At 44.7% G+C, this 14,019-nt stretch overlaps 1 protein-coding gene across 7 annotated transcripts in view; it reads right to left on the reverse strand.

Moving 5' to 3' along the window:
- Positions 1-875: 875 nt before the first annotated feature.
- The window catches only part of HTR2C (5-hydroxytryptamine receptor 2C), a 201,532-nt gene continuing 188,388 nt past the window's right edge, over positions 876-14,019 (reverse strand). For all 7 annotated transcript variants that reach the window (XM_032920169.1, XM_032920167.1, XM_032920166.1 and 4 more), the window contains one exon: positions 876-4,554. In XM_032920169.1, the coding sequence (XP_032776060.1) occupies positions 3,722-4,554 (833 nt within the window). In that variant the 3' untranslated portion in view covers positions 876-3,721. The remainder of the gene's footprint in view (positions 4,555-14,019) is intronic.

A 14,019-nucleotide genomic window follows, 5' to 3' on the forward strand; every position in this document is an offset into this window, starting at 1 on the left:
TGGAAGCCAGGTCTCTGAGCCAGAGCAAACGTGGCCAGCTTTGCTTGGCCTCTGGTGGGGAAGGCTGCAAGCCCCTACAGCTCAGGAGGGGGCTAGTTCAGGGGCTAGTTCATGGCATCACCACTAGTAGACTCCTCAATGCAAGTCAAAGAGGGTGGTCTGTTTGCTGAGTCAGACCCTCTATGTGCATGCTCTGTCTCGCAGGCAGCCTTCCCATGCACATCCCATCTGGTTTGGGAAGCAAAGCAACCAACACGTTGCAGCCTACAGCACCATTTCCAAGCAACTGTTTTCACTTGATCAGTCCAAACTCAAATCAAAGCACCACCACACACTGCTCGTGAGACAAACCCATACCTGAGCCAAGGTTTGAATACTCACACAAGGCTTCCAGTGGGTACTCCCACCATCACCAGGCAGCCCCAGGGCAGGACTTCTTGAGGCACCACCATGGTTAATGGCTACAGCTCAGTAGAAGCAAAGCTGCTGTGGGGACAACCTGACTTTGGTTAAGTTGCAGAGAACTAAATCCATTTGTCAAACTGAGGTAATTTTTTAAATGTCATTTTTAACAGTTATTCCTGGAGGGAGGAAGGAGAAGAGGAGAAAGAGCTTATCACCATCTTTGGATTTGTAACCAGTTTTGGGGTCAGAAGTGTTGATATCTGCTGATACAAATTTCCATGATTAAGCAACTTCAATTGTGGGAGCAGAAATTAAAGCTATCCTCATCCTTATCCTCATTTTTTGTTGCTGTTTTGTTTTTGGCTCACGACATTTTTCACACAGGAAAGATTTTAACTGGGGACAGATGAAAGGCAGAGAGGGCACGTTCATTCATCTGTGTTCTGACAGACCATGAAAGAAAAATTAAGAGTGATTAAACCAACAAACTTTCTTTAATAAATTAATAGCAGCATCACAAAACCCTGATGTGAATGACCCAAAGGAAGCTGGGTGAGTGACAGTGTTTAACCATTCACCAAATGTTGTCACCCACTGGCTGGGAGCGGGCGCAGGCGCTATAAGGCAGTCCCCTTGGCTGTGGATCTGAACAAGTGATGGACATCAGAATGGGTTGACAAATTTACACTTCTGGTGCTGAGTTTTTAAAAACATTTATAAAAATTCTGTAAATTCTCTGTTCAGTTCCCAGTATTTACATCCAAATATAGCAGGTTCCCTTTTTCCCCATACAACAGAACTGGCAAGGGCAGACATGAAGGCTCCTATGCGAACACAATGGCTGTGTGTGGACTTACTTATACCAAGTTTGAGGAAGCTATGGAAAATGAGCTATTCACACATGACCTATTCACACACGCGCTAGAAGCGACTGTAATTCAACTTATTGCTAAATGCTTTCAAAATCTGTGGTTGTCTTTTAAATATATATATGTGTATATATACGTACACACACATATATATACACACACACATATACATGTTTGGAAAAGATGTGCTCTGAGTTCACCCAAGGAAAAAAAAGAACGTAAAAAGCAATGTGATCTTTCTGATTTTTTCTGTGCTGTTTGAGATCATCAAACCTGACTCAGAGCAAAGGGCAGTCACTGACGGCACAAGTCTGTGTCTCTGGCAGGTCCTTTTCCTACAGGTTACCAGACCTTTCTGGAGAGGCAAGTGGATTCCCGAGCATTCAAGCCCATGGCAGCATCAGCAGACTGGCACATGGTGCATCTCTGCTGCCTTCTGCAAGCAGTAAGCTTTGCACTGGGATACCTCACCTGTCTTCATGGAAGTACTATGGATTTTTCCCAGGAAGAGTTGAGGGAGAAGAGAGGATTAGCAACATATTCAGCAGCAGATGTAACCTGACAGTTGTGTTGCAGCAGTTGCCTCAGCGAGGTCGTTGCTGTACACAGCAATGCATTAGCACAATGTTATGCTAAAGCACTGGCAGAATTTTCCATTTCTTTTACAAGTTAATTTTGGTGGGATGAACACAGCAAACGTGGGGTACAAGGAGTTCATGTGAGTAAAATGCAATTCCTCCATGCCTAGCGTAAGCTTTTCTTTTGCAAGGATTTTCATAGTCAGAGGCTGTCAGTGATGCTAAAGGCATCTATGTTAGACGAGCACTGCAGCATTGGTGTATTAGTTAACAGAGATATAAAAAACTTATGGGTTGGCATTAGGCAACACTCTACACAGGGAAAATTGCATGAGAGGCATTATCCCAGAGGCACACTGCCAGAAGGACACAATGCCTTGGGAGGGTTTTCTACACAGGAATACAAGGTAAAATTAATTCAAATTATACGTCATGTGAATTAAAAGCATTAAATCCCAACGTGGATGCTTTCATTAAGATGTAAGTAGTTAATATGATCTACTATAATTTACTTTGGGAGTCAAATGGAATAAATAAAATCTAGAAGTTAATCCAGAGTAATCTTCCATGTAGACTGGCTCCAGGTCTGCTTCCTTCCTGTTCCTGGGCATCATTCGCTTGTGAACCATGTCACCAGTAAATTATTCCAGTCACATACTCTGCCCAGCTCTACCCAGCCCCTGCTGAGACAGGAGAAATGAGCAGGGGCCCTCATTCATGCCTCTCTGCCGGCATCCCCCAGGGAGGCTGCACCTCACATCCTGCACCTCACAGCCCGACCCCGACCAGCTCCACATGTGCAGCAGCTTCTGCTCTACACCCAAGGCAGTGTTTTACCACCAGCACTGTGAGACCCAGGATACTGAAAAATAAAAGCAAATGCTAAACAAGCTACGGAATAAATGGATGTGAGGACCAAGAAGACAAGAGCTCTTACAAAGCCAGAGCACTCTTCTCCAGGTCAACCAAAGACCCTGATCATCCAAGCAATCTGTGCCATCCACACCGAGCACATCTTGCTCTATCCCAGAGCTGATGATTAGCTATAAGACCAAAGGAGGGCTTTTTATAAATCTAAGGCCCTCCATCTATGAAATGCTTGAAGCATATAGCTGGGGTTTGCTCTGTTTCTCATGCTGCTTCTCCAAGTGTGCAAGTGATCCCAGTCAGGATCACAAACCCACACCAGAACTTCATTCCCCACGTTCCTTAGGGGAGCTGGAGCCTCCTGGGGAACAGAAAGAAAACAGCAGGATTGGAGGGGGTGTCAAAATTCAACAGACGTCCCTTGCAGGGCAAGACTGCCCCAGTATGGCAGCAAGCCACTACCCGTAACAGGACAAGTCTGGCCAGGTGCCTGCACAGCCCCTATGCTTCCACGATGTCTCTCTGTCAAGTTTCTGTACAGTCTTTACACGGCACAAATAGGGGTGAGGATTTAAAGTATATATTTACTGTCAACTTGAAAAAGAAAGTTATACTGACCAAGTCTAATAGCATGTATTTGATATATAACTATTAACGTGCCATTCTGGACTCCAGCAAATGCCACCTGAGATAAATATTCAGCATTTTTGTTCATGCACTGGAAGAAGAATTCAAACATTTTGTCCATGACATATGCAAAGTAACTAATAGTTCTGATCTAGTATTAACAGTAAATATAGAACCTTAAACTTCACTGCATATATACTAATATATATGATTTTAAGTACTGGACTGGAAAGACAACTCCTTCTTTTTCTTAAAAAAAAAAAAAAAGCTTTGTTCAGAATGCAATATTTACATGGTCCTTTGACCAACACTTACATTTTTATACAATATATTTTGGCTACGATAACCCGCAGCAAAAGGCTGTGTGAGCCACCTTTACACACAGCTCACTCTTTCACTTATAACATTACAGCTGTTTATGGAGAGCTCTGAAGTCCCTGGTTGCATTTCAAGGCCCTCCTCAGCTTCATCTAGTACCATGCTATTGAGTTCATTGCCATTTCGATAACTAGTTAAAGTCAGATCTTTCCCATATAAAGCTGTTGAAGCCACATTCAGACACTGATTCTGCCGCAGGGCTGATTTTTTGCTGGTCTTGTATAGGCAGCGGATGTAATTGGAAAAAGCCCTGCGGTACGTTTTGTTGAAGAGTGTGTATACGAGGGGGTTGACCCCAGAGCAAACATACCCCACCCAAACAAACACATCAAGGAGTTCACTCAAGAGGTCTCTATCGCAGGCTTCCTTGCAAAGGACAGACATGACATTAGTGATGAAAAATGGGCACCACATGATAAGGAACAAAAAGAAGACGATGCCCAGGACCTTGGAGGCTCTTCGCTCATTGTTGATGGACTGCATAGTTCCTTTCCGAAAGAGCACTGCCTCCTTACTTACAGGAGAGTTCAAGTGAGATGCCCCCTCGTGATTGTGAAGCATTGAAATGTTCTCTGCGTTGTTTTCCTTCTTGAGGCAGTTTACGCTGCTCCTCCTCTGCTTGGGCACCTCTCCACACATGAACACCGTTGCCTGTCTCTGCAGCACCTGGACAGTCAGGCAATACGTGATCACCATGATGATGAGAGGGATGAAGAACGCCATGAAGGATCCAATGAGGACGAAGTTCTCATCATTGAGGACACAGGTCCCATTTACAAACACTCTGGAGTCATCCTGCAAACCAATGACTGGAATGGGCATAGATATCCCTGGAAAAACGAGACCAAAACAAGAGACTGTTACCTGGATGGACGGGGCCCCAAAGAGGCAGCAGAAATGATGAGGGTCCTGCATGCATTTAGTCCACTGCCTAAATCTGTTCAAAAGAGAAGCTACTACTCCCACACGGAAGGGAAAACCTCGTGTACCAACACTCCTGGGAGTGCAGCTCCAGGACATGAACAGCCTCCACTGGGATCAACTACAGCTTTGCTGTGCTCCACAGCTGGCACAGCTAGTGCAGCATCGCCCCTTTATCAAGTTCTCTTCCAGCATTAATTGCAGTTTGTGGGTGTAGAAAAGGCAGTCATTACCCTGCTCTGTTCCAGCTGGCCACTCCACGCCTGCCAGACTGGGGAGGTTTTGAAATCATTGACATAGGGTGGATAGCACCAAATTTTAAAGAGAAAAAATAACAAAACGAGAAAGAATCCCAGCTGTTAAGATTTAGGAGCAAGTTTCTTAAAGAAATTAAAATAAACCTGATAGAAAAATGGCCACTTTTGCATCATGGCCACATGGAAGAAAAGCTCCTGGCTTCCTGGGTCCTTATGCACTGATGATCTAGGTGCAAGCAGACAGCGGTCCCTGCAAGCTCTGCCTGCCCAGGCATTTTATCCTCGAGCAGTGTGAAACTGAGAAGTACCACAGACACAGCCTCGCTTGAATTCTTAGAGAGAAAATTACACAGTCGAATGAAAAGGCTGCAGCACACATCTGCCTGAATACCATCCCTCTATCTTGAATATAGGACTAAGAACTGGAATGGGCAATGTGAGAGTAGAAAAGATGTAACTAAAACGGTAATCAGAGTGACGTAATGGTCTGAAATCAGAACCCCAGTGATAAACCCTCTGGCCAAAAAGGAAGGAAACTTTAAATGACTCAATTATAACAACAACTAGAGCACAGCTTCCAGCTACTCCCAAGCACTAAACAGACTAATAAGCCTTGGGAATCACTGCACTTGCCAAGGCAGTTTCCCTTGTATCCTGGTGGCACAGCACTTCTTACAGTCACGGACTTAATGGCAGACAAGTGAGACTCAGAACATTTTGGATCCCTTTTCCTCTCCAGCATCACCCGGCACAGCTTGTTTGTCCAGGATTTCAGGACATCAGGCCTTTCTGAAGCAGAAGCAGGAGTCCTGCATGGAGGGTCTCTGGCTACGTGTCCATGCTATTTGGCACATGGGCAGAGCAGACAGCATGTCAAGCCCGGAGCGTGACTGTCTAGGACTGCACATATTTGCCTGCAGCCACAGCTAGCCAGTGGCTTGTCCCTCACAGAGTGAAGGAATGAAGGAATGAAACCATTTTGAATAGCTCTAATTCAGACACATTTACTTACTGTCCTCCAACACTCTTTTCCTCTAAGGAATATGTATCTGTATACTTGCTCTATTCTACGTTGTGAAAGTCATCATCAATTTACTGTGGGGGCAGAAAGAAGAAGAAATACATGACTCGAGCCAGAGTACTGGATCTCACTCGAATATTTTTCATGTGTACTGAGATCCAAACTTTGTCTCTTGATCCATGGAGCTCAGTCGCAGACGAGGACAGACCAGAAACCTTCCAAACAAATCTGTCTAGACACAGCCAAATCAACAAAAGCAACAACATATTTTGGAATACCACAACCTATGTGTACATGAGAACCTGGAAAAGACAGGATGGGCCAGGTCTAGTGACACTATCATGGGTTTATCTAGCCCTGTCTTGTGTCTTTGGTAGGTACCACAAGTTTAGGGCCATGGTACAAAATGGGGCAGCCGTCAGCATTAGTTCAGACAATCCCACAGCAAGAAGGTGCATCCACACCTCGTTTGTAAAATAACCTTTGAGAGACCTGTCTTCTCTGGATTCAGTCCCACAACCTGTTTGTCATGTGAGCAAAGTATTTCTTGTTCATCTCAAATTTGCTGTCTGATAATTTCCTTTGACTCCCCTCAGTTCTTCTATTGTGAGAAACGGTGAATAATCACTCTCTGGTCTCCTTTTCTACCTTCTCAGTGATTTTATAGACCTTTATCATCCCTACTGTCTGACATCTCGTTTGGAACTGAGGAATGCTATTCTATTTACTCACTCGCCTCATGCCGAACTCATTTTGTGCCTTTGATTATCTTTCTCCATTTCTTTTCAAATTCCTCTCTGTCCTTGTAAAGAAGCAAAAAGACCTGCACAAAAAGACAGCAGTTAGAGCAGCAGCAGGTCTTTTCTGCCCTTCCTACCCTCTGACCACCCGGCTGTCCATGAGCATTCACTCCACAGGCGTATCTGTGGGGCTAGCCATGTCCTTCCTTAGCTTCTTCACCCAAAAAACAACCAATGCTGAGGCCACTGCGGTGTCTGGATTGCTTTTTTTGGGGGGTTCTTGTGAACAGCACAGGTCTAGAACTAATCCTGTGGGACTCTGTATTTCTAAATAGAAAGAATAACATGTTAAAGAGATTAACCAGGGCGTTTTTCCATTCCAGCTAAGTGTTTTCCAGGATTCTGAGGAAATACATCAGCAATTTGTCATTACCATAAAATTACAATTTGCCAGTAATCTAGTGAAGGAATGTCTTCTGAAAAATAATGATTATAAACGCCTTCTGTGGTCATAGGATGTGTTTCTTAGCTCAAGTGATAATTCCAGGATTTGGTCTTCTTTCCCTCTAACTGCTGATGCTTATCAGCTTAACCTTAGCAAGGCAGTTGCCTCCTTTCTGATTCATTACCCCTATTACCTTGTCTGTGCCAAATCCCCGTGACTGCGATAACCTTCATCCCATCAAGCCATTGACTCTTTATTGTTAAAGACACCTTTGTAATGCCTTGGCTCCATCAAACCACAGGCATTCGGGAATTGGTGGGAGGTGGACAGAGCAGTCTTCTTGTAAAGAAACCTGAACTAGATCAATGGCATTACACTGGGATTATATTTCCATGGATAATTTTATGCTTTAGAGCCCTCTATAACATATATTCTTTGAAATAAAACTCCAAAATGAATAAAGGTTCATTCATGAAGTAGTCATCATTGAATTTAGTATTATTGCTTTAGCCAAGGGAAAAGAGATGAGGTTTCAGGATATCTTCATGGTCACACACATAAAGTACATTTGGGAAGAATAACCTAGTTCTGGGATATGATGAACACACAAACCAAGAGCACTGCTGGCAGCCTGCAATTCTGCATGAGCATGACATACCTCAGCATTGATGGCAGGTAGCTGCTGTAATGGAAAAGTGACCTTCACCTCTCTCCTAATAAAATGGGATTTCAAACTGAGAAAGCACAGAAGAGAGAGAGCACCAGGTCTTTGCTCCTCCCTCCAGCCCAGGAAAATCCCATCATCAACAGCAGGAGAAAGATGCCCTTGGGGGAGCTGCCAACACACAGTCAGCTGCCAGCTCACCTATAGCACTGCTCAACAGGGAGCATTACTCTCATCTCAAATGCTTTCTTCTGCCTCACACTTCTCCTTTGCAACTCATTCTTTGAGATTTATCACTCACCCACTCCACAATCCAGCCCTTAAGGGAACTAAGTCTGTTCCACAACTTGGGCAACAGGGACTAACTCTACACCACCCCAGTAGTGAGAACTGAAGTGTGGAAGGTCTCAGACACCCCAGAGGGACTTCCTTATGGAGGATTACTGCAAAATTGCTACTGCCACAATCCTCAGTGCACAAATACCCGCCTGCGGACACAGCTCACACCCTGGCTGCGACTTCAATAGGGTTGCCTTGAGCAGTACGTGCTGTGTTTACCATGGTGCTTGAACATGGGTAAACATGAATGGCTGACTTACTTGAGTTCAGCTCTTTGAATGAGTATGGAGAAGGCATTCGACTCCACTTGAGCCAAGCAACCCACTGTACTAACACTGCGGTTGTCACTGTTCACAACAGAACTAAGGTAGTGAGCTGAGGTGTCCAGCCTCAGAGGCATCTTCCAGTTGTGCCAAATAACCCTTTCAAGCCAAGGTGGCAGCGAATTCCCAAAGAGAAGTGGGTTTGTTCCAAAAACTTGCAAGGCAAAAGTTTTGCAAACTTACTGCATGTCACGCTCTGCTCGTCAGAGCAAACCTGATCGTCTTGGTTGATGTTTGAGCAGTGCCCAGAGGAACTGGTTTTGCCCCAGGAAGAAGAGACAACCAGCCACCACCAGCCAGAAGGACACGAACCAGGTCCCTGCTAGACACAACATTGGGAGCTCTGTACAACCTTCTGCCAGGCAGCAGCTTGGGCAGAACATCCCTTTTCACCACAGCATTTTACTAGGGAGAAGATGAATGTGAGTTTTTCTCTTCTCCCCTCCCTTAGCTTCTGTCTGACAGAGCAGCAGGAAGCAAGTCAGAGAGAGATATCCTTTCAGATTACAAATCCAATTACAGTTGTTGTCCTATCTGCTTCTTGACAGCTTTAAAGATGTTCTTAAGCCAGCAGAATGGTTCACCAAATGGGGCTGAGATGATGCTGTGGACACAGAGTAACAGATGCTCTTCACAGATTCTCAATTAATAAAACAAAACCCAAATGACTGCAAATACAGCTTTCTAAAACATTTACTTGTTTGCTCCAGAGAAAAACTGGCTAGAAACTCCAAATTGTCATTTACAGAGTTTAGATTGAATGAAAAACAGTAATGTTTTTGTGTTTAATCTCTTGTTTTCTTCTGTGAAAGCCCATGGACTGATAGGAATTACTGGAAAGATGGAGCCTTTCATGGTTATTTCCACTAAGAAAGGAAGTAATTTCCATTCTTTTTCACAACATTCTTATAAAAGAGGTTATTTTATTTCCCCCAGTGACAACCACCTCACCAAAAACCAGAGGTCTGAGTATGGATTTATTCTGTCTTTCCATGTGTGGGATTCTCAGGACTGAACACAAGAGGGGTCGTATTTTGCTGCAGGTACATGAGCTTGTGAACGCCGAGACCACCTCTCCTAGTCTCAACACTGGATTCAAAGCCTGCTGTGGTCCATGGCAAAGGCTCTGCTGATGGAGGTGGGCTTTGGACCTCACTTCAATCCTCCTGGCATTACACACAGTTTAAAGAGAATAAAAAGCAGAAAGAGCTGTGTGCCAAAGAACCCTATGGCTGCCACAGAAGGAGTCTGTGCTGCAAACCAAAGAACACTGCTGTCCATGCTAAACACCGCATTTAAATCCAGATCTTTAACCTCAGATTTGTTATTATACAAAATAGATGTGGGTTGCAACTTTCAGAGGCATTCACCTGAACGTTAGCAGCTGCTGTAACTGCGCATTAGCATAAGGTCTGATAGAGGAAATAGGAACTGACTCCCCTAATCCTCTCGGAAAAGGGAAAAGAAAATTAACCCAAATCTGCTTGGTTTCTCAGCAGAAGTGTCTCACAAAGTGCCTGCACATTTCTCTGATGATAACTAGCAAACAGCAAGAAGTAAACCCCAACAGACAGTGGCCTCCTGACTCGCACTGCGAAAGCAGCAGAGCTCTTCAGAGGCAAACAGAAGAACGTGGGCATTTGAAGTGTTCAAACCCCCAAAATTCCATTTGTTCCCTGTATGCCAGCAGACTAATTGCAGTGCATTTCATGTGCTAATACAACAACAATGCACCTTCAGGGCTGGATTAGGTCTATTTTTATCTAACTGTTCTAATAAAACAACAGTGCCAGCCTTGTATTGGTTTAAAGTCAGACATAAAAGGGAGCTGAACTTTGAAGGATCTCCCTGCCCCACCATGAGCACAACTGCAAACAGATAAATGTAATTACTGACTGTGTCTGCATGAGTTGCTGACCTTTACTTAAACCTTGCGAGAGCACTGAGCAGCCTGAGCCCAGATGGGACATCAGCAAATGCCAGTAACAGACAGAAGAAATAAATGATTTTCCCACCTGCCCTTGCATTTTGCTAAATTACTTCTCCTGGTTTGCTCAGCCATGTGTTTCCAAAAGCACATTTGAACAAAGGGGATGGGGCTGCTGCTCACAGCGTACCTGCTGCCAGGGCTGGGCTTCCCCAGGAAATCAGTGACCTCAAACAGGAGATACCGGCATCTCCCTTGCCCCTGGGAACAGAGGGGATGGCCCATTCATCTTCTGTGAAAACACTTCACAGTTTATCACCATCTACTGCTGTCCCAGACAAAACCCTTCACCGGTGCCTCATGACAAACCCAAACCGACGCCAGTACCCATGCCTGAAATCCCAAGGTAGCTCCCTTGCTACAAGCTCAGCTTGTTATCAACTGCTGTGATCTTCCTCACCCTGACAACTCTTGCTGATGTGCTAGGGAGGTCCATCATAGCATCATAGAATCAACCAGCTTGGAAAAGACCTTTAAGCTCATCCAGTCCAACCGTTCCCAGCACTGCCAAGGCCACCACTAACCCATGGCACTGACGCCTCGGCTACACGGGGTGTGAGCACTTGCAGGGACGGTGACTCCAGCCCTGCCCTGGGCCTGAGCACCCTCTGGGGAAGAAAATTCCCCTCTTAGGGCACATGACTAAAACCACAACTTGAGGGAGGCTATGTGAGTTAACTCCAGCCCCCCTTCACCTGCGTGCACAACCTGCTCTTAGCCTGTACGAAGACTACAATTCCTTTTAATATCAGTGCTGTCACTCCAAGCATGTTCCTCAAACTGAGTATCATTTCCCACTAGGATTATCCCAAGTGAGACAGGCGAAGGTTTAACTGATAACTGGAGGCTCTTTAAGGACATCACTAGGACAGCTTGCAGGCATACGGCTGCTCAGCCTACGTGAGAGAGGAACAGCAGCAAACCGCTGTGAGACATAAAATCACTTGATCTGTGATCAAGTGATCCCTGCAACGCTTGTCTTTCAGACTTCTGTAAATAGATCTCCTCAATAAAACAATGTAGTATGAAAGTTCAATGGGAATGTAAAATTCCCTTTGAAAGTTGAGCACCTACCTTAAATCAAAATTAAAATGTCATTAGAGAGTCAGGGAGAGAGAATGAAAAAAAAAAATTCCAATTTTAACACAGCACATATCATCGTATTACCAGAGTTCAACAGAGCAATTCCTTTGTTTGGTTACTTGTTCTGTTTTCAAGCAAAAAAAGGACATGGGAGGTCTGCTTATGGCACTGAGACAAACACCAGAATTTAAAGGACAGCCCTATCTCAGTCACTTATCAAGTAAATGGAACTGACACTGTTACTAAGGATGTAAAGCTGTGAGCTGGGAAATTGGCAGCATGTGTAATTTCGGCGCTCTCTAGTAAATTATCAAACCTTGGATTTTCTGGGAAGCAGAGGAAAACCCCTTTTGTGCCAGCAGGCTGCAGTGCAGGCCACCAGGAAGTTCAGGATTCAAGTGGTTTACTTATTTTCATACCAGAAGCAGCGTGAGTGCACCCTTCCACATCACTGATGTTCTTTCATTCACATTTCCAAAGTGATATTCCTTTTACATTGCTATCACCCAGTTAACACTTTCTCCTGTATTACACAGTGTGTATTTAGAGTCTGACTAGCTCCTCATCACTCCTACTGAAAGCTGCACGGGGAGCTGCTCTCTTGGCCAGGGTGCCCCAAAGCCACCTTCCTCAGAGAGGGATACAGGGAGTCCGGTGAGATGGTCAACTTCACATCTTATGAACATCTTTGCACTTGAGGCTGTGAAAAGTCTGAAGTCTTGAAACACCACCAAGATTCTGCCAGCAAGCTCATATCTACAATTCATTTTCATTTTCAATTGTGTTGCTTACAATAGATGCTGCTTCAATAGATGGCTGCCCCACCTACTTCCAGCCCCAGGACAGTGCTATCTATCACAAAACTCATTGTTACAAGCCAGGCACTTCACAGCACCTACTTTTTCTTTAACCGAACACAGAAAAATCTTGCTCAGGTCACTTTTGTTAAGCACAGGACAACTGGCAGTGACGGACTTGAATGTGGAACAAAGAGGACTTTGGAAAGACCCATTCATAAAGCAATTGTCAACAGACAGGAGGGCTCTGTTATGTTCCCCTGCTTAAAACCCTAATCATAGGTTTAGGCTTGTGCAACCTGCCAAATTTATAGCTCAATGAGCAAAGAACCTCTATTATATATTATGTCAGCGTTAACATTCCAGGAAAAGAGAATGCAAAAGCAACTAAATTAAGATAAATTACATGCTTTTTACTTCCTTTTTTAAATTCTGGTTCAGGAACTGAATTCGGAATTCTTTACATAGGGTGCATTGAAAAGTTTCTTCATTCCAACTGAAGTAGGGAATGCAAACTGACCAGCCTGCACGTCAGTGCTTTGAATTTGATATTTGATCATGCACAGAAATGTGCAAATCTTTTGTGATATTTAATACTGAAGGAAGGATGAATTCACTTAACCTATTCCATCCTCCAGAAAATTGTGTGGGATTTCATTGGGTCCATCTGGAAAACTGCATCCAGCTCTGGGGCAACAGCACAAGAGGGACATGGAGCTGCTGGAGCGAATCCAGAGGAGGCCCCAGAGCTGCTGCGAGGGCTGGAGCAGCTCTGCTCTGGAGCCAGGCTGAGAGAGCTGGGCTGGGGCAGCCTGGAGAAGAGAAGGCTCCTGAAGGGGAGATCTTAGAGCAGCTCCAGTGCCTAAAGGGGCTCCAGGAAACCTGGAGAGGGGCTTTGGACAAGGGCCTGTAGGGACAGGACAAGGGGAATGGCTTTAACCTGCCAGAGGGGAGACTGAGATGAGCTCTGAGGCAGCAGCTCTTCCCTGTGAGGGTGCTGAGGCGCTGGCACAGGGTGCCCAGAGAAGCTGTGGCTGCCCCATCCCTGGCAGTGTTCAAGGCCAGGTTGGACACAGGGGCTTGGAGCAACCTGCTCTAGTGGAAGGTGTCCCTGCCCGTGGCAGGAGGCTGGAACTGGGTGAGCTTTAAGGTCTCTTCCAACACAAAACCAGTCTGGGATTCTATGATTCCATGAAATCTTTGTAAGACTGCATTTTATCCAAGCAAAAAAGGCAATATGGCAGAGGGAAGTGGTCAGACACTTCTGACCCTGCCTCAAATGTCTCTTTTATAAAGCGCATTGAAAGAATTCCCCTAAAAAATGCTTTCCTTCACATAATTCCTGACATTATAGAGCCATCTTGCTATCATTTTCCATTTCTTCCCTTATTTTACTGCTGCTTTATTTATTGCTTTTTATCGAAGTGATAAAAAAGTGCCTTCTTTTATGTGTACTCCTAATTTACTATGACTTCAAGCTTGCCAGCTCAGTACTAGCAGCAATCCTGCTGTGGCAGAGTATAACACAAGCTCTAAAGCCTGCACAAGAGCAGTAAATCCCTCTCTGTTAGCCTGCCTTCATTCTGCGCCACTTCACTTAAACCACTGCCACAATTTGAGCAAGTTTATCTGCAGCAACTGCAGTGTAGACATGTCATTTGTACCAGCTGGCTTTTCCTTCCAAAGGCTTTGCTAATGCTATTTTCTGCTTTGGTTAC

Source organism: Strigops habroptila, chromosome 9 (genome assembly GCF_004027225.2).
Source record: "Strigops habroptila isolate Jane chromosome 9, bStrHab1.2.pri, whole genome shotgun sequence".
Classification (NCBI taxonomy): domain Eukaryota; kingdom Metazoa; phylum Chordata; class Aves; order Psittaciformes; family Psittacidae; genus Strigops; species Strigops habroptila.